At 57.4% G+C, this 24089-nt stretch overlaps 3 protein-coding genes across 9 annotated transcripts in view; all 3 read left to right on the forward strand.

Annotated features, from left to right (window-relative positions):
* The window catches only part of EEIG1 (estrogen-induced osteoclastogenesis regulator 1), a 36985-nt gene extending 30304 nt beyond the window's left edge, over positions 1 to 6681 (forward strand). The window contains exons 7-11 of the mRNA XM_030858552.3: positions 1383 to 1487; positions 1576 to 1771; positions 2233 to 2354; positions 2450 to 2519; positions 3900 to 6681. Coding sequence (XP_030714412.1) covers positions 1383 to 1487; positions 1576 to 1771; positions 2233 to 2354; positions 2450 to 2519; positions 3900 to 3945 — 539 coding nt within the window. The 3' untranslated portion in view covers positions 3946 to 6681. The remainder of the gene's footprint in view (positions 1 to 1382; positions 1488 to 1575; positions 1772 to 2232; positions 2355 to 2449; positions 2520 to 3899) is intronic.
* Positions 6682 to 8680: 1999 nt separating this feature from the next.
* On the forward strand, positions 8681 to 13409 carry DPM2 (dolichyl-phosphate mannosyltransferase subunit 2, regulatory). The gene is made up of 4 exons (XM_030858555.3): positions 8681 to 8891; positions 9179 to 9268; positions 10080 to 10182; positions 10972 to 13409. The coding sequence occupies exons 1-4, from the start codon at positions 8889 to 8891 to the stop codon at positions 11028 to 11030; spliced, it is 255 nt and encodes an 84-aa protein (XP_030714415.1). The 5' UTR covers positions 8681 to 8888; the 3' UTR covers positions 11031 to 13409.
* A 1157-nt stretch (positions 13410 to 14566) lies between these two features.
* On the forward strand, positions 14567 to 23188 carry PIP5KL1 (phosphatidylinositol-4-phosphate 5-kinase like 1). Of its 7 annotated transcripts, none has more exons than XM_030858549.2 (11): positions 14567 to 14682; positions 15501 to 15704; positions 16931 to 16981; positions 17178 to 17332; positions 17554 to 17678; positions 18197 to 18231; positions 18322 to 18377; positions 19163 to 19275; positions 19723 to 19954; positions 21950 to 22711; positions 23059 to 23188. In XM_030858549.2, the coding sequence occupies exons 1-10, from the start codon at positions 14653 to 14655 to the stop codon at positions 22215 to 22217; spliced, it is 1269 nt and encodes a 422-aa protein (XP_030714409.2). In that variant the 5' UTR covers positions 14567 to 14652; the 3' UTR covers positions 22218 to 22711; positions 23059 to 23188. The 7 variants fall into 7 exon arrangements, with proteins under 7 accessions (XP_030714409.2, XP_030714411.2, XP_060155906.1 ...); XM_030858551.2 differs by having other exon boundaries at positions 14592 to 14682; positions 19801 to 19954; XM_060299923.1 differs by having other exon boundaries at positions 14592 to 14682; positions 18343 to 18377.
* The last annotated feature ends 901 nt before the right edge of the window (positions 23189 to 24089 follow it).

The following is a 24089-nucleotide window of genomic DNA, read 5'->3' on the forward strand; positions in this document are numbered from 1 at the left end:
ATACCAGGAGAGAAGGCTCCTGCCTGCACCACCCCCCAACCCTGGGTGCTGTGCGGGGTGAAGCAGGCCCCTCCGGGTATGAGCCTTGGCCTCTGCACCCCTTCCCTGGGGGTGAGCTCAGGGCTGGGAGGAGGACTGCCCCTTAGCTGATCAGTAAGCAAGGCGGCACGCGGCGGCCCTGATTGGTGCCGCAAGAGCAATTAGGGTACAGGGCCTCAGGCCCTGTTTGCTGGGTGATTCTGCCCCCAGGGGATGGGAGCAGTGAGGGACCCTCTGACCCCAAGGGCCAGCTTCCCTCCACTCCCGTTTTTCCTGCACACCCAGCCTAGTGTGGCCCAGAGCTGGGGGCTGCATGCAGGAATGGGGGCTCGCCAGCTCCATTGCTCTCTCCAGCTTCAGGGTGGGGGTCCCCAGAGGAGAGATCTGGGGACCAGGCCACTCCAGCAAATATGGGGCCTTTTGTGCAAAGTAGAAGAGGTGCCTCTCCCACGGGGGGTGGGATTTGAGCCCCCACAGGCCTCTATAGCTGGTTTTCTGCCTCTCTCTCTCCCTCTTCTGCAACACCTCAGATGCGGAGAACCTGCTGACTTGAAAAGCCATGTGGCTTTGGGTGGGGACACAGGCAGGCCTGGGGTCCATCCTATGGCCTGGGTGTGCTCATCTCCGAAAAGAGGATGGATGAGTCCTTGCTTCCTGTGTGGGTTGGGGGGGGGTTACTCATGGAGCGCTGGGCAGACCCTGCCTGGTTCCCTGGAATCTCCTGCTGTCACTGCCTGAAAGTGTGTTCCCCGCCTTCTGCACCCCCTTATTTACTCCACTCCAGCTACACAGACCCAAGCCCATTCAAGCCTCAGGGCCTTTGCTTATGCCGTTCCCTCTGTCTAGAAGGCCCTTCCCCTGATGCTGCTTCCTTCTGGCTTGCTCCCTTCCACGCATCCTGAAGGTTTCGCATTAAGGCCACCTCCTCAGAGAAGCCTTCCCTGATTCCAGACTGGGTCAGACCCCCCCCCCTCCCCGATACGCTCCCTACTCTGCGCCATTAGCCAGTTGTGGTTAATCGTGGGTCATTTTTGTTCAACATACTTCTTTCCCACCACTGGTGCCTGTGACACCACGTCTCCTGTTCCCAGCACCCGGTAGAGCGCCCAGCGTGGAGGACGTCCCCAACAGATATTTGTGGAATGAACGCATGGCCCGGGGTTCGAGTGGTGACCTGCAGCCCAGGGCAGGTTGCTGCTTCCCTGGACCTCAGCTTTTCAGTCTCTTAAATGGAAATACATAATGTGCTCTCCCTCCCCCACCCCCCCACCCACACTCAGTGAGAGGAGGAGCAAGGGTGAGGGCGGGCACACTGGTAACCCCTGCCCCTACCCGGCTTGCAGGGGTGCCAGAGGAGCCGGACCAGAACCTCTCCAGCCCCGAGGAGGTGTTCCACTCCGGCCACTCCCGCAACTCCAGCTACGCCAGCCAGCAGTCCAAGATCTCTGGTGAGTGCCCGCCTGGCCCCTTGCCCTTGGCCTTCCACCTTCCCCGGCCCCCGGCTCCCGGTAATCAGCGTCCCCGACCGCCCCCCAGGCTACAGCACCGAGCACTCGCGCTCCTCCAGCCTCTCGGACCTGACGCACCGCCGGAACACGTCCACCAGCAGCAGCGCCTCGGGCGGCCTCAGCATAGCTGTGGAGGGTCCCGAGGGCAGCGAGCGTGAGCACCGGCCCCCCGAGAAGCCACCGCGGCCACCCCGGCCCCCACATCTGTCGGACCGCTCGTTTCGGTAAGTCTCACCATACGTGCTCCTGGAGAGCAGACCCCGCCGGTGGCTCCCTGAACCTCTGCTTCTCTACCTGTAACAGGGGGACAAGCGGGCCCCTGCCGCAGTGGTGTGGGCGTGGCTATTCAACCAGCTGATGCTCACAGGCGCGGCGCCCGGCCTGGCACGCATGCTCAGTGAGCGGTTGCTGCGTGCGGTTTAGTGTCCCCTCTGTCCCCGCCTGCTCCCTTGCTCTGCTGCCTCTCAGAGGCTGGTACTTAACCTCTCAAGGCCTCCGTGGCCTCCTCTGTAAAGCCAGGTCGTAGCAGCATCTGCACGTAGGGTTTGACGTGAGGGTTAAATGAATACAGTCTGCAACAGCTCTCGCGTGCGCTTGAGCATCCTGAGTGCTGCAGGTGCTTGGTCCTGTCGTCGTCGTGCCTGTTGCTCCCTGACTGTTGTGACTCTGCCCCGCCCCGCCCCAGGAGGAAGAAGGACTCCGTGGAGAGCCACCCGACCTGGGTGGATGACACGCGGATTGACGCTGATGACATCGTGGAGAAGATCATGCAGAGCCAGGACTTCACGGACGGCAGCAATACTGAGGGTGAGCTGCCCGCGCCGGCGGGCCAGGGACGATGCCCAGGGGCTCCCTGGCGGCGCCGCTCCGCTCAGCCCCCATCCTTCCCTGTGTCCCCACAGACAGCAACCTCCGGCTGTTCGTGAGCCGCGATGGCTCCACCACCCTGAGTGGCATCCAGCTGGCCAACAGGTAGGGCTGAAGGTTCTGGGTGGGTCACGAGTGTGGCTCTGGGGCATAGTGGTGAGAGGATATGGCCTCTGCAGCCCACTGACCTAGCTTTGAATGCCCGCTCTTGTCAGTGTGACCTTGAACCAGTCACTTCTCTCTGAGCCTCAGTTTCCCATCTGTCGAATGATGTGGACCACACCACCTTACCTGGAAACCTGGGACAAAGGCCCTGGGTTTGGTTTTGGGGGTTCTGAGGAAGCTTGGTACAAGCACAAGGCTTGGCACATAGCAGGGGCTTAATACATCTTTACTTTGGATTCTACTTTTCTTTCCCTTCCTCCTGGATCTGGGAACTCCTAAAAAAATGATGATGATGACTCGTTTATTTATTGAACAAATATTTATTGCACACCAGCTACACACCAGGTACTGAGCTATCCCTAGGTGCCGGGGCTACGGCAGTGAGCAACACAGATTTCTGCTGCATGGTGTTGAGACGAGGAGGTGGTAGGGTCAAACTTGGACTTGAACTCTACAGTTTTAGAGTGCCCTCCCATGATCGTTCACTTACAGCATGCTTGCTGTGTGCCTGGCTCACTGAATGAATGAATGAATGAATGAGTGGTAGAGATTCCCACCTGCGGGGCTGTGCTGAAGCCTTTTCCCCTGGTTCCTGTGGGCCCCATCTCCAAGGGGTCTTTGCTGGGCCATGCAGGGTCTCCAGACCTGCCCTCTGGTGCTGCTCTGCTGACCCCTACTGGCTGAGGCTTGATATTGCAACTGCCATCTTTCCATGGTCGCCTCAGCTGCCCTGGGTGGGGTGGGCAAGAAGGAAACAGAGGGCACCTCCTTGGGGCTTTGTGACATCCCTCTCTAGCCCCCTCTGAGAATGAGGAAACTGAGATGCAGGACGGGAAGAACCGATCTATTTGGCAGCAAGATCATTGCAGAGCTGTATGCTGAGCCCTGAATGTCCACAATCCCAGGGGTGGCCCTGGCCTCCCTCAGTGGGGAGAAAGGCCGATCAAGCTGCCCAACCTTCTACTGCGCTTTTAGCAAGGCTCGTAATCCCTCTGAGCTTCAGTTTCTTCACCTGTCAAGTGGGGCTAGCTGCAGGCCCTCCCTGCCAGAGTTGTCGTGAGGATGGGCGCAGCACACCCCAGCGTGAGAGCTGCCGGTGCTCAGGAGGGCTTGGGGCATGGTCTGTGCCAGCTCTGCACTCCTACAGACTCCGGTACTTAACATCTGTGTTGCCCTGGGCAAGTGATTCAACTTCTCTGAGCCTCAGTTTCTTTCTCTGCAAAATGGGGCCTGCTTGTGAAGCACTCCCAAGGGCCTGGCCCAAAGGACCTGGCGCAGAGGACCATCAAGGATGACAAGCTGACCTGTCTCTCCCCGCAGGGTCTCCTCTGGGGTCTATGAGCCAGTCGTGATTGAAAGCCATTGAGGAGCAGGCGTCCAGGCTGGAGAAGGACCCTGCCTTCACAGGCGTCCAGACCCAAGTCATTCCACAAGGGACCTTCCCCTTCGGATCACCATCCGTGCCGCATTTCATCTGTGCCTGCTCCATGCACTCCAGCCCCAAAGCATCATTCCATTGACCTCCCATCATTGCTGGGACGCTCATGGTCCGCCAGGGCCCCGGGCACCACTGTGAATATTCTCCTCTGAACCACTAGAGGGCTGGACACATGGGCCCGTGAAGCAGGTGGGCCAGACAAACGCGGCGGGGACTGCCCCTCTGGACACCCACCTGGCCCCTCGGCGAGGACATGCAGCAGCTCCTGCACATGCAAGGATGCTTGTGGCTGAGGGGCCTCTTGTTCTGTGTCCCTGCTCACTCCAGGAGCACTGGCCCAGCCAGTGGCCCTGGCAGGGCCTTGCTCCATTGTTCCCTTGCCCTTGGGGGGCCAGTCCACCCCTGGAATCCTGCCACCATGGCCCTCTGACTGCTCAGTGCTTCAGCTGTCCCTTCCCTGTGTCCCGGGGGACCTGCTGGCGGCCTCCTCCTGGGAACCAAGACCTCAAACCCCAGCCACACTCCAGATTGAGACCCCACCTCCCCCTGCAACGAATGTTCTCCTGCTGCCCTGGCAGCCTGCACTTTGCACACGCTTGTCTCCAGCACAGCGCCCTGGCCCTCACCTGCCTGTGCTCTGAGCCCTTCCCAAGGATTCCTGGGCGCTGCCTGCTGTGCAGTCAGCAGCCCAGCCCTAGCAGCCCGGCTGGAACGTGGCACTGCCCCTCCCCACTCCAGTTAACTCCAGCTCAGGCCCGAGCCCCATGCTGAGAAAGGTCTGAGCGCGGACGGTGGTTCCCCTCTGCCCGGGACTGGGTCCTGAGCAGCTGGCTTCCAGTAGGAAGCCAGGGCAGGTGCCTCCCAAGCCCTTGGAGGTCAGTGGCCTGGCTGGGCTGGGCTTGGCAGGCAAAGCGCCCTTTCTCTCCCTCAGGGTCAGCTGGCCCAGGCCGGGGCCAGTGCTGGAGAGGCAGGTGGGCTGTGACTGGACTGGCCTGGAGCTGGCTTCCTGGCCAGAAAAGCCTCAGCCATCCTCTGAAAGCATCCCCTCTCTGGGCAAGGGCGAGGTGGGGTCCATTAATGGGGTTTTCCCAGCGGGGGGCAGTCTGGCCCCGCCCCCCTCCCTAAATCCTCTGCTCTCAGCACTTTCCCGTCCTAGTCCTCGTTACTTGCTTGAAGGTGGGTTCTGACTGCCAGCCAGTCCCTGGACAGACCCCCTGCCGCTCTTAAATTTCACTCATTTTGTATAAACCCAGCAGGCTGGTGTTTACTTAGCCCTATACCTTTTTCCTTTTCTTGCCTCTTTTTTTCCTCTTTTTTCCTTCTTTCCTTCCTTCCTTTCTTTTTCTTTTCGTTTTTAGAGTTCACAGTTTGGTATCTTCTCCTCCCCCAGGTGAGGGGAGGTGGTTCTGTTCTCTCCCTACCCGCTGGCTGGGTCCCAGCAGGGCTGGGGATCTGGGTGGGGGCAGATGGGGGTGTCTCCTCCCCAGGCTGGGAGGGGTCCTTGCCCTTCTGCCCCACTGGCAAGAATTGGAGTCTTGGTGTTGGAACCTCCTGGCGTTGGGACCAGAGCATTTCTAGGATTTTTGTTGTTGTTTTTAATTACCTAACTTTTAGAAAATGAATGTTCGAAGGTGCCTGCTGAGGCAGGACGGAGCATTTGCTCTGGCTGGAGAAGGCTCTGGTCAGCTCTGCGGGTCCCTTCCTGCCCCACAGACACCTGGCACTTTAAAAGGGAGCTGGCCGCACTGTCTCCAGTTGAAGTGACCCCCAGAAGATGGGGGAATGCTGTCCTTCCCTTCTGTATCTTCATGACCTCAGCCCAGTGAGGAGATGCATTCAGGGTATATTTGGGGTCTGATTCAAAGTTCTGGGGCTTTAGACATAAAATAGCTGGCTTTGGTGCTGTTGGGGAGAATTCCCCAAACCAGGAACCCCAGCCCCACCCTACGCGAGGTCTGAACTTGACAGTCACCCCAGAAGGAGACAGAGCCTGCCACACCCTCCCACGCTAGGCCCTGGGCCAGGGTAATTGGACTAACAGAATTCGGCCACAACCAAATTAATGCTGGCTGGAGCCGGAGGCCTGGAGCCCCTGGCCTCATCCCCACGTGGGAGCTCATTCTTCGGCCCTATGGTCCCCTCAAGCTCAGTGAATTCCCATTAGGTGCCCACAGCTCTGGACTTAAAATCCTATATAGAGAGAGATAGAAAGAGTATATTAGAGATATTTTTGGAAAGGAATTGGTCTATGCAATGCCAGTTTGGAATCTTCTTGAAAGACAGTTTAACGTTTTTACTAGGAGATTTAAAGAAAAGAAATAAAGGTCTACAATATTTTTAGGTTTTTGTTTTTTGTTTTTTGTTTTTTCTGGTCACCCCACAAACTGACCACATGGCATGACCTGCCAGGACGGAGAATGTCCACGGCTTCCTCTCTTTAGGGAGGTGAGCAGGGAGATGGGGGGAGGGGAGGTCTTTTTTTTTTTTTTAACACCCCTCCTTTCTAACAGAATGTTATAGCACCACCCCCTGATTCAGTGGGCTGTGTTTGTATCTCTGTCCCAGCTTCTATTGTAGAAAATAACATTGTAAAGGGAAATCAGCCTAGTGTCAGTGTCTTGGTTTGGGGGGGAAAAAATTAAATGTTGCAGTTTTTGTTTGTTATGGCATGTTGGCTTTTGTTTGTCTTACTGAGTTGAAGTCGGGGTCACAGACGGCATCAGAAGGAAGCAGGATGCATAAGGTGGCATGCTGGGGGTGGGGGAGATGCCAGTGGCCAGGTTCTCAAAGTCCTGACTGTAGTTATCAGAATTACCACCACTTATTACTCCAGATTCCTGGGAGGAAACGGATGCCCAGAAGGGCAGTTTCCTGCCAGTCTCACACCTACGAGGTGGCAGCTCTGACCTCAGAGCCCAAGTTCTAACCTCCCTAGAGTCAGGTAGCCTCTAACAGGCATGCCTGAGGACAAACAACTGTGCCTCAGTTTTCTCAGCTGCAAATGGGGTTGTGAATCAAATGAGAAAGTGGGTATACAGGCCTTCCTAGGGAGCTAGACACTGGGAGGTGCCGAGCTTTTCCCCAGCCTCTCTAAAGCCACAGGCCAGCACCGTCTCCAGGCCGGGACCACCCCTCACTCTCTGCCCCTGACTCAGAAGAGCTGACTTAGCCAGGCTCTGGGAAAGGCAAGTCACCCTGGGCCTTTAATGAACTCAGAGGTGGCAGGAATCCTCAGGGCTTTGGACAAGCCAGAAGGGACCAGACTACGAGGCCTTGTCCCTGCCACAGCACCGCATTGTCCCCACCCTTTCTTAGTGCTGATGCCCACTCATGGCCCCTGTAAACCCTGGAGGCTGATTCTCAGTCCCTTCCTCTGTTCTGTGCACACCTGGGGAGGGAAAAGGTGGCTCCTGGCTGAGCTCAAATTCTCCTGAGATAGAGAGGGAAGGAATTGGGCTGTAGGCTAAAAAAAGGTTGCTCCTTTGGAACACAGTAATGCTTAGTGAAAAATCAGTATACAAAGTGGTAGGGGGAAAAAAGTCCCTCTCAGCTTTGTGATGGGCTTGGACGACCCAAGGAGACAGATGCTGCCAGCAGGAGCACGTCATGCCCGGTTCAGACCTGATTTCTGTGTGCCCCCGCCCCCCAAGTGAAGATAACACACGGAGAGCCTCCACACAACCCCTCAGGAGCCCTGGAGTCTCCACATGCTGTCCTCTGTAGCATTCCAGAAGTCACCAAAATTTCAAAGCTGGTTGACTGATTCAAAGCTCTTACTTGTGCCAAGCCTCACTCTGGGCACTGGGGATACAGCAGTGACCACAGATGCTAATCTCAGGGAGCTCACAGTCACGTGGGCCAGATCAACAAGTAAATCAGCACATTAAAACGCAGTGATAAGTGTCATCCTGGAGCCACACTTGGGGCTATGGAGCACGGAGGAGGGAACCCTGCCCAGCTGTGAAGGTCACTTCCCTGGCATGTGTGGCATCCCAGTGAGACCTGATGCGGGAGAAGCAGCCAGCCCTATGAGCTGTGAGGAGACAGTGTTCCGGACCTCGGAGCTGGAGGAGACATTGAAGATGATCTGGCCTCCAAGCCTAGGGAGGGGCCTACACACCGGCCCAGTCCAAAGACCTGTCTGGGCTGCGGGACACCCAGGGCCCGAGAGGCAGACGGTGAAGGAAGGGAGGGTCACCCTAGCCTCATTCATGCAGTGAAGAGAGGACACCCGAAGGGTCGCCAGGGAAGCCTGGCATGGTAAGGGGGTGCCCTCTCACAGCCAGTCGAAATCCTCCCCATCCCTGGGGGCCCCAGCCAGCCCCTCCTGCCACCCCAGGCCGGTCGGTGAACTTTTTCTGCACCCTACCCTCAACAGACAAGTTAGGGCCTCGGGACCAGGAAGTAGTGCCCTCGGGTTCTGAAGTCGGCTACACCACTGACTCAGACTGTGATCTCCTGCAAGAGGGCACCCCTCTCTGAGCCTCATTTTCCCCGTCGGAAATATGGGACTTCCGGCCACCCACCCCATCCCGCTCTGGCTATGGGACTCTGGGACATCGAGAGACGGGCTTTTGTTCTCGGGCGAGTTCGACAGGACTGAGAGCACAAATGCCAGCTAGACTGGGTTCCCCCCCCCCGCCCCCCTCTGTCCCATTCCCTAAAGATTCGGGAACGCGGCCCACAATGCCCTTGAGAAACTACATTTCCCGATATGCAAAGGGAAGGCAGTGCCTGCCTGTCTCGGGCGACGTGGTCCTGGACCGGCCTAAGGACTACGACTCCCGGCGTACCCCGCGGCCCAAGGCCAGAAGGGCCCGGATCCGGAACCGGATGAGGCTTGCTGCTCCAGTGCCCGCAGCGCTGGGGAAATGGTGAGCTTGGGCCCGAGTGCGGGGAACGGGGGCGTCTGGGGGGTGGGGTCCTGAGTCTGCTCAGGAGCTGGGACTTGAGTACTCGGATCCGGCATCGCTCTCCTGCCGGTCCGTCGTACGGGTGATAGGCCTTGGCCCGGCTGTCTCTCTCGGCCTAAAATTGACCTAGTCCTCCACGTCAGATACGTCCGCTGAGTGAATGGGCGTAACTAGGCTGCAACGCCCCCCTTCTTCAGTGCACCTAAATGGAGCATCACTGCCTCAGTTGCGTTCTCCCTTTTCTGCAGGCCACGGGAACAGACCAGGTGGTGGGACTCGGCCTCGTCGCCGTTAGCCTGATCATCTTCACCTATTACACCGTCTGGGTGATTCTCTTGGTATGTGTGCTGCCCCGTCCTCTCTCACCTCCCATCCCTGGATCTTGAGGCCAACTCCTGACATCATTTAAGCAGCTGCAATGTGACAGGTGCCATGCTGGGTGCTTTACCTGCATACCTCACGAAAGCTCCAGAACAGCACTATGGGGAAGATGCTAGCGCTGTCCCCCATTTTATACACGAGGAAGCGGAAGCTCAGGGGGAAGCCTCAGGCCCAAGGTGGAAAACTTAACCACTACACTGTAAAGTCCTGTCCTTGATTTGCTCTGCTTTTGATGGGAGTTCTAGTTCTTCTCGTTATCCTGCGGGCCCCTGGGCATGACAGGTGCCAGTGGATTTTGTGAGAGTCTTTAGGATTTTTCTTTTCCCTGTGGGGAAATGTCTTGGTTACTGTTTTAAAAGTGTAGTGTTTGGAAGGCAAAATCTTGCAGAACGTGGTATCCTTTGGAGAAAAATGTTAGTAAAGAAGACTTTGGAGCCCAGGTTGGGAATCATTCGAGGATTCCTCATGTACCCTTTGCCCCTGCTAAGCTGTGGGGGCCTTAGGGCAAGTCCTTTTTCTTCTGTTCCCTGTCAGGTCCCCAGCCCCAGCTTAGGGCAGGCACCAGGCAAGTGCCCAGTACACAACTATTAGATAAATGAAGGAAGGGAACAAACCAAGGCACCCCAAATGCCATCATCTTAAAGAAAAGCAAATGCAGTCTCAGTGCTTTGATGGGGTCAGCCCCAGAGATGGAGGAGGTGGGATGTTTGGGCTTGGGGAGCTGAGCAGGGCGGGGAGTGCTCACCAGAGCTTTGCCCTCGATGCCAGCCATTCATCGACAGTCAGCATGTCATCCACAAGTATTTCCTGCCCCAAGCCTATGCCGTTGCCATCCCACTGGCTGCTGGCCTCCTGCTGCTCCTGTTTGTGGGTAAGTTCCCCCAACCCTGGGCAGTGTGTCTGAGGGACCCCATGACCCTCTCCCAGCCCTGAACATGCTGCTACACTTTGTCACTGGCCGTATGTCTCCATGAGGCTCCTTGCCCCCAACTCATCCCCTGGGGTTTCCCGGTTCATCCTTCAGGGCTTTAAGTCAGTCTTCCTGATGCCCCAGGCTCACTGGACTCTAGTGGGATGTCTCCCTTTTTCCTGCTCCCTCCACCACCGCCATCACTCTGCTCACACCTCCATCACCTCTCACCCGCTGGTCACCCCGGTTCAAGATCCCTGCACCTGTCTGTCTCCCAGGGTCTAGTCCTTAAGGGGCAAGGACTGTTGCTTTATCATTGCTGTTTACTCAGCCCCCGGCACAAGCTGTGGCACTGAGTCGGTGCTCAAGAAAGTGGTTTGGATGCGTCAACAATCAGGTGTCTGGATGATGGGATGGGCGGATGATGGATGCTGAGTGGGTCAGTGTGTAGGTGGGTGGGTAGGTGGTTGACTGGGTGAGTAGATGCATAGTTGGGTGGATCTTATTCCCTGTAGGATTGGAAGCGCTAAACTCAGCAAATTGCCTGTAGTAGGCACCCGGCTGATATTTTTTGAATGAATGGGTGGATGTGTGGCTTGATGAACAGCTGGGGAGATGACCAGGTGGCCTGGAGTGTGGTTGGGTAGGTGCTTGGCCCCCTGTGTGGGTCACTCTCCCATGCTGTGTCCTGCTCTGGCCCCCAGCAGCCCTGCGCTTTCTTTCCTGACCTTTCTGGTCTGTGTATTCCAGGCGTGTTCATCACCTACGTGATGCTGAAGAATCAGAAGGTGACCAAAAAGGCCCAGTGAAGGCCCAGCACGGATGAGGCTGCCGGCCCCTTCTCTGCTTCTTCTCCAGGGCAGACCAAGGGTGGGGGCCCAGAGGACCCATCCAGGCACTGAGGGCCCCTCAAGCCTGGCTACCCTGCAGACACCCTTGTGGGATGGAGCTGCTCAGGACTCACCCCTGACTGACCAGAGCCCCTGCTCACCCTTCCAGAAGCCAGGAGGGAGGAGTCCCTGGAAGTCTCGCTCTCACCCTCTTCAGGTTCAGGGCCTGGAAAACGCCGGTCCTCCCCACCTCACTTTTCAGACTCCCTGTCGCTTTTTCCTCTGGCTTCTACACTCTTGCCTCAGTTTCCCTCATGTCACATGCTGTTGCTGGACTTGGCAGGTTCTGGGGCGTCACGAGACCTCTCCCCCCATGTCCTGCTCCTCTACAAAGGCAGCTTTCCCGGGTCTGACATACCCCAGACCCCACAAGGATTTCTGGACCTGGAAAGCCTAGGGGGAGGCCTGACAGGCCCCAGAGCCCATTAGGGTGGCCACACGGGGGGTCCCTGGATTGACCGCTTCTCACGGAGGCCCAGCCCCCCAGCCTCAGTGCTGGCCTGTTGGGGAGAGCTGAACAATAAACGGTGGTGGTGTGTTTGTCTCAGTGCCATCCCTGACCAGGGGGCTGGGCCGCTCAGGGGCTGGAGAGGGGCTGGGCGCTGGCCTCTGCGTTGGTCTCAGGTCAGGAGACCCTGGTTTGTGCAATTGGTGCCTCAGATGCCTCCTGGATCATCTGTGTGCTGGACACAGGATAAAGCAGGGACCGGGACCGGGACCGATACGGGTCTGGCCTGGCGCAGCTGATGGCTGGGGAGTCTGTGGAGGCACGGCAATCTGCCAGACGCCACATCAGCGTCTACCAGGTCTCCCCCGTGCCAGCCTAGCCAGCTGGCACTGGTATTTTACGGACCCTCAGGCTAGTCCCCGAAAAGGCAAGCCTGTCATCTGTCTCCTGTACCCAGCAGCCCAACTTAGCGTGGCTCTGAGCAGAGGGCTGTTATGAGCCAGAGCAGGGCTGGTTCCACTGTGTTCAGGTTAACCGGCACAGGCCCCAGCCTTAGTCCCTGGCATCCCACCATGCCCCACTGGGCAGCCAGCTCTCCCGTTCACAGTGTGAGCCTCCACCCCTCACACCTTGGACATTCATTCTTCTTCCGGTTAGCAAAGGTGTCCCCCTCATCAGAGAAGAGAGACCAACTGCAGGCGCACCTGCCCTGTCCTTACCTGTTTCTCTCCATCTTCCAGTCCAGGCAGAGCTGCCCACCTGGACTCTGGGTCCTGTCCTCTCACACTGCTATAGCAGGAGCCTCCTGTCTGATGATCTCTCTCAAGGGAACAGCCTCTGCCTTTCAACAAGGTCCCCCAGTGTTAAATGAACATGTTACGGGCTCCGTATAAGGGACCCTCCATCAACCCAGTAATTCCCTCCGGGTCTCTCCCGCGCCTTCCCCTCCACTGCCAAACTTCCCAAAAGGGTATCCACACCCGCTTCCTGCATTTCCTCACCCCTGCTGTGCTTGGCAGCATTCCAGGGGGGCTGCACTCAGACCACCCGTGACGTCCAGTCTTTAAATCCAAAGCACATTTCCTTGACCCCTCTGCTACATTTGGTCGGTGACCTCCCCCCGGGACACCCTCAGACGCTGGATGACCCGTTCTCCTACTTTATGCTCTCTCTGGCACTCATGCTCCTCTGCCCCGAGAGGGTGGGTTCCTCGGGACTCATCACAGGCTGTTGCACCTTCTGGGTGACCTCATCCTTACCCAGGCTCACCTCTAGCCCAGCTTTCTTCTGAGCCCCAAAGTATTTCACGTGCACCAGCTGCCCACCTGAGATCCCCATCGGCTGTTGTAGTGACACCTCAAATCCATCCTGTCATGATCTGAATTCTCAGACTTACCCACTCTCCCCCCGCACAAATCTGGCGCTTCTGTCCTGCCCTGCCTTAGCATCATCATCCTGTATCCCTGACGCACAGCCAGAAGCCTGGCAGACATCACTGACCTTGGCTTTCCTCTTCCACGCCCCCATCCACATGACCCCAAATCCTGTCAATTCTCCCCTTCCCCCGTCACCTTCCAGATGCAAAGCCACTGTCCCCCGCCCTAAATCACCAAAGGCTTCCTCACTGCTCTCCCCTGCCCACAATGGCCCCCTCCAATCTGACTGCACTACAACCAGTGGCCTTTTGAAAACATCTGAGCATCTTTTCTTTTTTTAATTTTTAGCCGCACCACGCTGCATGCGGGATCTTATTTCCCCAACCAGGGATCGAACACGCACCCCCTGCAGTGGAAGTGCAGACTCTTAACCACTGGACTGCCAGGGAAGTCCCTGAGCTTTTTTTTTTTTTTCTTTTTCTGAGACTCTTTCTCACACACTTACAATGCTTCTCTGGGTTCCTGTCCCTCTCCCTCCCGTGGCCGGCCGACAAGAGCCTGCATGCTTGCTTGAGCTCTCCTCACTCCAGTCACGCTGGCCTTTCATTTCCTGGGACTCACTGAGGTTCTCTGCACATCCTACTCACATTGGTTCAGCATGTACTTCTCAAACACTGGTTTGTGCAAGGTACTGAGCCAGGGAAGGAGCCTGGCATGGTTCCTGCCCTCCTGGCACTCCCACTCTGGGTGGGGGAGGGGAGATATAATAAACAAATAAATGAACAAGACAGTCTCTGACAGTGTTAAGTGTGATGAAGAAAAATAAAGCGATGTGATCATGACCGAAGGGAGGGGACACTTAGAGTCGGGCAAGGTGATGAGGAATAAAGCAAATCAAGTCGAGCGTGGAGGTGGGGGAGGATTTCAGGCAGAGGGAACAGCACCTGCAAAAGCCCGGAGGTGTGAGAGTTCGGTGGCCAAGGGCCAGCCGGGAGCCTCGTGACCGTGTGCTGGGTGCAGGGACAGTGATTTGAGATGGGGCTGGAGAGTGGGCAGATGGGCCTGGGGCCACGCCGAGATGTTTGGACTTTGTTCCAGTGCCGTGGGAAGCCACTGGAGGCTTAGAGCGTGCGAGTGACATCATGCGATTTATGCTTTTAAAAGCTCACGCTGGCAGCTGTGTTCCTCTCTCTCACTCACCACTAAAATCCGCCACGCCACCCCGGCCTACACTGCTCCTGGCCCATAGTGAATGTTCAAAATAAGTGTTGAATGAATGCACGCCCCTGACTTCCTGTGTGACCTGGAGGTAGTCACTTCTCTCTCTGGACCTTAGTTTCCTCACCCGAAATACAGTCGGTGGGGATTTCACGCCAGGGTGTGTGGGCGGGACTGGATTTAGGTTACCCGCCTCCCCGAGCGCCCCGAGACCTGAGTCTCCCACCCCAGGAAGGGAATGTGGGGTGTTCCCCCGGTGGGGACCTTAACCAACGCGCGGCGGCCCTGCCCAAGCCCTGGACCGCGGTCCGAAGGGTGCTGCAGCCCCAGGGGCGGGACCCGCAGGCGATCCCCCGCGCCCCGGCTCGGATTGGGTGCAGCCGTGACCGGCACCACGCGATTGGTCGGTCCAGAAGCAGGGGCGGGGCCTAGCTCCTGCAGCGGGGCGGCCCGGCAGCTGGGGACGCGGCCAGAGCCCGGGGAAGCTGCTGCGGGGGCGATGGCCGCGCCGAGCCCGGGGCCCCACGAGGTAGGTGCAGACCCGAGAGAGGACAGGAAAGGAAAGGGTTGGAGGGCAGGGGCAGGACCTCCCCTCCCCGTGCAGGGCGAACACACCCCCATCCAAGCCCAGAAGGGGTCCTGCACTGGGCGGGACTGGGACACGCCCCACATGGGGCCGCAGGTCTGAAGCGGGGAGTCCGGCGGGTATCCCCCGAGAACTTCCTCAGTTTCCTCATCGGGAAAATGGAGACAATGATAAAAGCTTCTCCTTCATAGGGCTGTTAGGAGGTCAAGCTCTCAGACAGTGCTGGGCACATGGTGGGCGCCCAATGCGAAGGGGTCAGCAGCTATGATCTCAGCTTCGTGCTGACCCTCCGCGCTGGCCTGGAGGAACTCGGCATAGACGAGTGGAATAGATGACTGAATCACTGACATCACAGCTCCTACTATAAGGAGTTCCTGTGCAGGATGCTCAAACTCAACAGTAACAACAGTTAATACCTGCCACGAAGGAGTTATTATAGTTCTCATTTTACAGAGGAGAAAACGAGGTGCAGAAAGGTTCGGTGATCTACCTAAGCTAGTGAGAGGTTGCAGAACAAATGGTCTGCCTACTGATAATAAACATCACTATTGTGGGTGCTGACTGCATGCCAGGTACTGTCCCCTCACAACACCCAGTGAGGTGGGTACCAGCCTTATCTGCATTTTACAACTGAGGAAACTGAGGCAGAGAGGGATGAGGGGTGAGCTGACAAGCAGTGGATGTGGGACTCAGACCAGGGTCTCTCACCTGTGGGATGCTTGCTGCCTCAGGCTCATTGCTTCTGGTGCCTCCCACCCCAGGTCCTGACCCCCTCCCCAGAGGCTGGACACAGAGCTGCCACCTCGAGCTCTGGCCGCCGTGGCCTCCTCTGGCGTCTACGAGACAAGCAGTCTCGCTTAGGCCTGTTTGAGATTGGCCCAGGGCATGAGCTGCACCAGCTGACGTGTATGATGCAGGCAGGGCTGTGGGCTGCCACTCAAGTGTCCATGGACCACCCACCCACGGTGAGTGGCCAGTCTGTCCCGTGCACCTCCACAGCACCGACAGCAAGACCAGGCTGATGCCCTGTCCTGCTAATACTGCAGGGCTGGGGAACAGAGCGGGCTAGATAGAAGGAGAGGAAGGCAGGGGCTTGGTGCAGGGAGGGAGGGACATTCTGGGGTGGGGGCTGAGGCCAGGAAGCCAGAAAGCCCAGGGTGTGTGGGGAGTGCGAGGAAGCCCCTGACCCGGGTGGTTGATGTGTGATCTAGGCGGGTCTCTGCCTCTCTTCGGGCTTCAGTGTCACCTCTGTGTAATGGACGGGAGGGATTGTACTCCTTGGTCTCTGAGGCCCTCCCGGTTCTGCCAGGGTGTGTGGTTAAGGGACCCCGCCCCCACCCCACCAGCCCAGCCCAGCCCATCCTCCCCGGAGCTTAGGCTGGGGCCAGGCTGGCTCAGCAGAAAGGGTCGCCCACTGCAAGCTCAGCAGCTGGACGGCCCGGGTGAGCATGTGTGTTGTTTGTGTGTGTGCATACATGTGCACAGTGTGACCACATCCTGTGAGCCAGGTCCTAGCACAGGACCTGGAGGTCCAGGGAGAGAGTAGCTGTCCTCTCAATCTCATCACCTGCTGAAAATCTTCCATGGCTCCCCAATACTCAGCCTGGCCCCATGGTCCTGCTGGCTCAACCCCAAGGGCCAACTGTCCAGCCTCCTCCGCAGTCCATCCTTACTCGCTTCAGTCACTCAGGCTCTCCTTCCCTTCCTGGTGGCCACCACTGCTGTTCCCGCTCCTGTGAGCACCCTGCTCCTCCTCGCCACTGCCCTTGAGATTTCAGCTTAGGGGGCACCTCCTCCAGGAAGCTTTCTCTGATCCTGCTTCTCCCAGGCTGAGTCAGACAGTCCTAGGCTTCTAGTCCATCCCCTTTGGCTGGGAAGGCACCTGGCGACGCTTTGGCCAACGTGTGTCTGGGCACATGCGTCAGGCTCTAGCTCAGAGACTGGTGCTGGGGACCCAGCAGTGAATGAGACGCACCTAGGACCTGCCTTGGGTTACTCTCCTCCTCCCTCCAGCTCTGGGAGGGCTGGCAGTCTATCTGCCCAACTCAGGCACACCCAGATTGGTCCCCACTGGCTGGAGGAATCAAATTGGGGGGAACGGGGGTGAGGCCAGGTACAGGATGCTTGGGAGACCCTGGGCTGGCACTGGGGGGTTGAGACTTGCCCTGAGCCCCTCTGCTCCTTGCTACAGGGGCTGCCCACGGAGGAGGATTTCTCCGAGGTCCTGACCCAGGTTCACGAGGTAGAAAGCCCGAGTGCTGCATGGGAGGGGGTGTGTTCTGCTCCTCTCCTCAGTTTCCCCATCTGTGCAATGGGAATGACGGCTTGCCCCAGGGCTTTGCAGGAAGGGTGTGCTTACCCTGACCCTCCCGCGCCAGAGCCAACTGTACACACCTGGGCCCCAGGGACACTCTCGGGGCTGCTCTTCCTTTCCGCAGGACTTCGAGCTGGGCACCCTGGCTGGCCCCGCCTTCGCCCGACTGCGGCGCTCCCTAGGGCTGGCAGAGGAGGACTATCAGGCTGCGCTGGGTCCCGGCGGCCCCTACCTGCAGTTCCTCAGCACCTCCAAGAGCAAGGCCAGCTTCTTCCTGTCGTGAGCTGGTGGCTGGGGTGGGGAAAGGGTGCGAGAGGTGTCCGGGGCGGAGGGGGGGGGGCTCTTGAGGAGAGAGACAGCATGGCCAGGTCAGGGTGGGTCAGGGCCGGATAGCGGTCAGATGGAGGAGGAGACTGGGGGCGAGGGCAGGAGGCGAGAGGGGCGGTGCGGACGCGGCTCCTGCCCCACCTGGTCAGTGACCTCTCCGTCCCGCCCCCCAGCCACGACCAGCGCTTCTTCCTGAAGACCCTGCGGCGCCGGGAGGTGCGGGCGTTGCTCGCCCACCTGCCCCGCTACGTGCAGCACCTGCAGCGGCACCCACACTCGCTGCTTGCGCGGTTGCTGGGTATGACCGGCCAGGGACCCGGGACTGCGGGGCAAGGGGAGGGGTGAAGAGAGAGAGCGAGAAGGGGAGGGGGTCAGGGAGTGGGCGGTTCCAGGACGGGGGGGCGTAGGGTACCCGAGCCCGAGCAGGGTGGAGGGGACTGGACAGGAGGCGGGGCCGGCTGGGGGCAGAGTTCAGGGGCGGGGCGGGTCCTAGACAGCAACGTAGGAGGGCGGGGTAGGTGGGCGGGGCCAAGACCTCGGGCGGGGCCCAAAGGGGGCGGGGTTGGGATTGAATAGTCCCGAGAGGAGGGTATATGGGCAGGGCTAGCCCTGGGGGACACGGCATCTTTGGGGCTAAATTTAGAAGCGGGTCGACTTGGGACACCACCTCAAGCTGGGGAAGGGGTCTGGGGGCGTGGCCTGAAGGCTCGGGATGCGGCGGATCGCGAGAAGGAGGCATGGCCTGGAACTGGGGCAGGATGCACCCGGCGTTGCCGAGTTTGGGGCCTCTCTACCTGACGCCCTCTCCCTTTCCAGGAGTGCACAGTCTGCGGGTGGCCCGGGGAAAGAAGGTGGGTGAGGCCGAGGTGAGGGGGCCGGGCCGGAGGGGGCGGCTGGAGGGTGAGATCCTGTCCTCCCTCACTCCCTACCCCCGTCTCCAGAAATACTTCATCATCATGCAGAGCGTCTTCTATCCCACCGGCCGCATCTCCGAGAGGTGAGTCGGCCTCCCCGCCCCACCCAGAATGTGCCACCTGAAGCACCCACACTCGCTAGACAGACAGCGAAACTGAGGCGCAGGGAGGAGAAGGGACGTTACCAAGATCTCCTGACGGGTCGGAGACAGTGATTCCCAGGACCAGCATCTCCTGAGCACTCAGTATGCCATAGGCGCTGTGTTGAGACATTTGCATTCATCATTTTCCTTATTCCCAGAACAACTCTTGAGGGGTAGCTGTCCTTATCATCCCCATTTTGTCGATGAGAAACTGAGGAGGGGAAAGCCACACAGCTACTAGGTGAGGAGCAGGGATTCAAACTAGCCTCTGATTGCAGGTGGCCCTCTGAGCCTCCTAGCCCTGCCTCTGCCTGCGAGCTCCACGCTGGTGCTCTCCCAGGGCGCGGACTTCACTCATGCCCTCTGTTGTTGCGTCTAGGGTTGGGCCCCTCTGTCCGGGATACCCCAGGGATGACAAGGTGCCAAGAGGCAGTCACAGGCAGGGGTAAAGTCTGGACTGGACGTTCAAAGGCCTGAGTTGGAATCCCTGCTCTGCCCTTTACTCACTGTGTGGTCTTGGGCAAATTAAAAACCAAACAAAACAGAAAACCTCTCTGAGGCTTTTTCTTCATCTCTAACATGGGGACAGTAACGGACTGGGGTTGTGCTGAGAATCTGGACAGTCACCCAGTGGAAGCTCTTGTTTCTTATTACCTCGTGAGTTCCCTGTATGTCTCAAGTCTGTATAAGGTTGAATTCTGTCTCCCCCACCCCTCACTTCCCAGGTATGACATCAAGGGCTGCGAGGTGAGCCGCTGGGTGGAGCCCGCCCCTGAGGGCAGCCCCCTTGTCCTGGTGCTGAAAGACCTCAATTTTCAGGGCAAGATCATCAACCTGGGTGAGCCACGGGGGCGGTCACTGCCTGCTCTTCCTCCATTTAGAGTGAAGTTAGAAGGGTGTCCCTGGCACTGCTCTCTGCCTGAGTTTTTTTTTTTTTTTTTTTTTTTTTGTGGTACGCGGGCCTCTCACTGTTGTGGCCTCTCCTGCTGCAGAGCACAGGCTCCGGACGTGCAGGCTCAGCGGCCACGGCTCACGGGCCCAGCCGCTCCGTGGCATGTGGGATCTTCCCAGACCGGGGCACGAACCCGTGTCCCCTGCATCGGCAGGTGGACTCTCAACCACTGCGCCACCAGGGAAGCCCCTCTGCCTGGGTCTTTAATAGCCCAGATTCTGGAGTCAGGCAGAGAATCCTAACTCCACAGCTTTCTAGCTAGGTGACCAAGGCAAATTACAGATGAGTTCCCTCATCTGTGAAATGGGACAGTAATGACATCTGCCCTTCTAGGGCAGATGTGTATGGAGCCCTCAGAAACTTGCCTGGCACACAACGAGCACTCAGGTGGGGGCACTGATGCTCCGGCAGGGCCCCAGCGGAGCTGGCTCCTCCGCCAGATGGAACTGGACACCGCCTTCCTCCGGGAGCTCAACGTGCTGGATTACAGCCTCCTGATGGCCTTTCAGCGTCTCCATGAGGATGAGCAGGGCCCAGGCAGTAGCCTCATCTTCCGCACAACCAGGTGGGCCCCCCAGAGGCAACAGCAAGAATGAGGTGATGAGAACATGGAAAAGACAGAGAGTGTAGTGGGGGAACAGCACAGGCAAAGGCTCGAAGACTGGAAAGTGCAGTGTTTGTGTGTATGTGTGTACGTGTGTGTGTGTGTGTGTGTGTGTGTGTGTGTGTGTGTAGCGTGGAGGGCTGGAGAAGCCTGGCCGGCAGGGGTAGCAGGCACAGATGGATCACAGCAGAGGAAAGACCAGGCGAGATCCAGTTGGGCTTTTGAAGAATCTGCCCACTTTCCAGAAGGAGATGTGGAGCCATTGAAGGTTTCAGACCTATTTAATTTTTGCCTTAGAAAGAGCCCTTGCCCCTTAACTCGGTCATTTCACTTTGAGGACCCCGAAGTCATCACCACTGGCACCATCATCTTGTTGCCTTCCTCTTGCATGCAGCCAATCTTTGCATGCTGACTATGAGCCTCATTGAGAGGATGGGCTCTTTCCCATTTTAGAGATGTGGAAACTGAGCCTCAGAGAGAGGAAGTGAAGTTGTAGAATGACTTTTGAGGATTCATGTTAGTACTTGGTTAGTGACTTGCATTTCAGTCCTCCAAGGCCCACATCTGTGGTTGAACCGAATTACTCAGGGTTTAAGACAGGCACTTCAAGGAAATAAGTTCATTGATCCAGTGGGTGGACAAGACAAGTGAAAAATGATGTCCACTCACTAGCCCCCATCCCCACCCCTTGGAGGAAGACCTTGGGATGGGTGAGTCTTGGGCACAACCCAAGGTAATGGCTTGGTGGGCACATCCTGACCAGATGGTGGAATGCCTGCCACGGGGCACAGAATCCACCAAGTCTGCCCATCCAACCTAGGTCAGCTTCTCCCTTGCCCTCTACCCCCAGATAGTGCTCATATTACAGCCGTCATTCAGCAGGTAAACCCTAGTGTGCATACGACGGTTGTTTCTCCATGCTGCCTGGTAAAAGGTCACAGCTACAGCCCCACCCCCACCCAGTTCCCAGCCCCTCATTCAGAACCCACCACACCCAGGTTAACCCTCGCACTGCAGAGAGTACCAGCGCTCTGTTCTGGCCCCCAGACCACTCGGTTCTGATTGGTTGGTGCTTGGGCGGGACTTTCTTTGATTGGTTTCTTTCCCCCAAGACCTGGGCAGGGCAGGGATAAAGCCCTCAGCGACCCCCCCCACCGCGACCCCCACTCTCAAACTCCCACCATCACAAGAGGACAACGTTAGGGGACTGAGCCTGCTTCTGGTTGGGATTGGGGGCCCAGCCAGAGGCACCTTCTGATTTGGAATACAATTTGAGGCAAAAAGACACACCACCTGCAAACTTGGGTTGGACTTTGTCTGCAAGGTTTCAACTCTGCCACCCTGAAACTTCCAGCGTTGGATAACCCCAAACAGCAGTTTAGGAAGTACCCAAATATGGGACTTACCCAAAGTGATGTGACACATAAGTGCAGAGCCAGAGTCTGTGTGACCCAAATGCTCTAGACCAGCGCTACCCAGTAGAAATTTAATGCGAGCCATACATGTAGTTTTAAATTTTCTAGTAGCCTCATTTTAAAAGTAAAAAAGAAATAGGTAAAAATAATTTTAATAACATATTTCACTTACTTCGTACATCCAAACTTTTATCATTTCATCATCTAATCAATATAAACATTTATGAGATATTTTACATTCTTTTTCTCACACTGCTTTGGAAATCCAGTATGTATTTTATACTTACTGCGCATCTCATTTGGGACTGGCCACATTTAAGTGCTCAGGGCTACATATGGCTGGCTGGTGGCTGCATGATGGACAGCTCAGCTTTAGACCGTCAACTGCACTTTACTCAGCCACCCAGTTTATCTGACATCACGGGTCCGGGCACACGGGAGGTGTGGGAATGACCCAGGGGCAGCATGGCCATGCTGACAGGGTCCATTGGCTGGGGCTCCCTGGAGGAGGTGGTAACCTCACCCTCCTGTCTGCCCCCAGGTCTATGAGAGGGGTACAGAGCCTGGAGGAGCCGGAAGCCCAGAACCGCCGGCTGCTGCCCGACACCCCCAACGCCCTACACATCCTGGACGGGCCAGAGCAACGCTATTTCCTGGGCCTCGTGGACCTCACCACAGCCTACGGGCTCCGCAAGCGGCTGGAGCACCTGTGGAAGACGCTGCGCTACCCAGGCCGGACCTTCTCCACCGTCAGCCCAACTCGCTACGCCCGTCGCCTCTGCCAGTGGGTGGAGGCGCACACCGAGTGACCGGCGCCCAGCCGCGCTCTCCCCACCTGGACAATGGTCGCCCGCTGGGGACGCGGGTTCCAGCTTGGCCCGGGCAGCGGGTCGGGCTCTCCTCGCCTGTTGTTCCTCCTATTGGCCTCCAGAGGGCAGCATCCCCTAATTAATATTATGAACTCATTTTGCTGGGGATGCTGTGCCTGGCATTGTATCAGGGACTCCCTTACATTAGCTCATTTAATCCTCAAAAAAAAAAAAAAATGCTATTATTCTTTTTTTTTACAGACCATGAAATGAAGGCTCAGGGGGTGAAGGGACTGAGCTAGATCATTCAGCAATAAATGCTGGAACCAGGACTCAACTATGCCTTTTGGACTCAGGAGCCTATATTCTTACTCACCAGCTCCCACAGCCCTGTCCTCACTGGGGAAGGGGGGAGGCTGAAGCCACCAAGCCCAGCCCCCTTGTCGTCCAGATGGGGAAACTGAGGCCCAAAGACTTTAAGGGGCTTAGTACGGGTAAGTGACAAGGCCAGCCCAAGAACCCGGGCCTCCCAACCCCCCGCCCTGGCTCAAGCAGGGCCCACTGGCCTCCCTCTGGGGTGGCCCCCCTCACTCCTGCTCTTCTAGGATGCAGGTGGGAGGAGGTGGGGGAGTGGGGGGGCTTCAGCTCTGGGAAACATTAGACTGAGGTCCACCATGGGTCTTGAGTAAGCTCTGCCCTCCTCTGGGAGTCACTTTTATCATCTGTGAAATGGGAGCAGGGGTTGGTGGTCAGATGGAGGGACCTGGACACACAGACATCACTGGGAGCAGAGAAGAAAATTGCCTGCATAGCCTGTGATCTTTCCTTCTCCCTCCTCCAGGAAACTCCAACTCTGCCTTTGGCCCCAGTCCAATCCGACCATGCCCAAGTGGCCCTTTCCTCTAGAGCTTCTCTGGGGCCTGGCTGTGTGATCAGGACAATGTGCTAAACCTCTCTGTGCCTCAGTGGTCTAATCGTTAAAATGGAAACATTTAACTCATTAAATATTTATTGAGCACCTGCTATGTGACAGGCCCTCTGCTGGGAAATGGGGAGGTGGGGTGGATCAAGATGCATAGATTCCACCGCCACAGAACTCACAGTCGGGAGGGGGGGGGGACAGTGACAAAAGCAACCTGTGTGACAAAGCCTTGCGAAGGAACATGGGGCTGTGGAGCTCAGGGAAGGAGCCTCTACCTAATTATTTGACGGGTGGGTGTGCTCTAACCCCTTCACTGAGACCAGAAGAATCAGATGCAGCTCTGGGAGGGTCCCAAGCCAAGGACACAGCAAAGACCTGGAGTAAGAGAGAGCCTGGCACTAGAGAGAAAAACATGACACTGTGGTTGGAGTTCAGGGCTGGGGGGACAGTGTGGTCGTGTGGGGGGCTTTGTGGGCCAATGGCTGATCCCTGGACTGGATGACTCCAGACCTTGGGAAATTCACTCACCCACCACTCCCATTCCATTGGCCTTGAGAGAAAAGGAGGAAAAATGGCTGGTGGGGGAAGGGAGAGGAAAGGGAAATCTTATGCCGCAGGGCTGGAGTGCGCGTTCCTGGAATATATATACATACATATAATTGACCTCACCCCTAGCTGCCTGGGTGAGTCTGGGTGATTACCTTTCTGAGCTGGCACAAGCCACAAGGCATTTCTTGTTCTGGCTCAGCAGGAAGCTGAGACATAGAGTGCATTAAGGTCGTCACTAAGGAGTTGGGTGGGTCGTGGAGACTCTGTGGTGGGAGGGCAGCACAGCAGGAAACTGGGGTTTGGCCCTACATTTCCCTGGGATCTGGATCCTTCAGGGCTGAGTCAGGGCCCGAGTCCTACGCTCATAGATGGGGATGGCTCAGCCCCTACCCACTTTGGGT

This window comes from Globicephala melas, chromosome 6 (genome assembly GCF_963455315.2).
Source record: "Globicephala melas chromosome 6, mGloMel1.2, whole genome shotgun sequence".
Taxonomy (NCBI): domain Eukaryota; kingdom Metazoa; phylum Chordata; class Mammalia; order Artiodactyla; family Delphinidae; genus Globicephala; species Globicephala melas.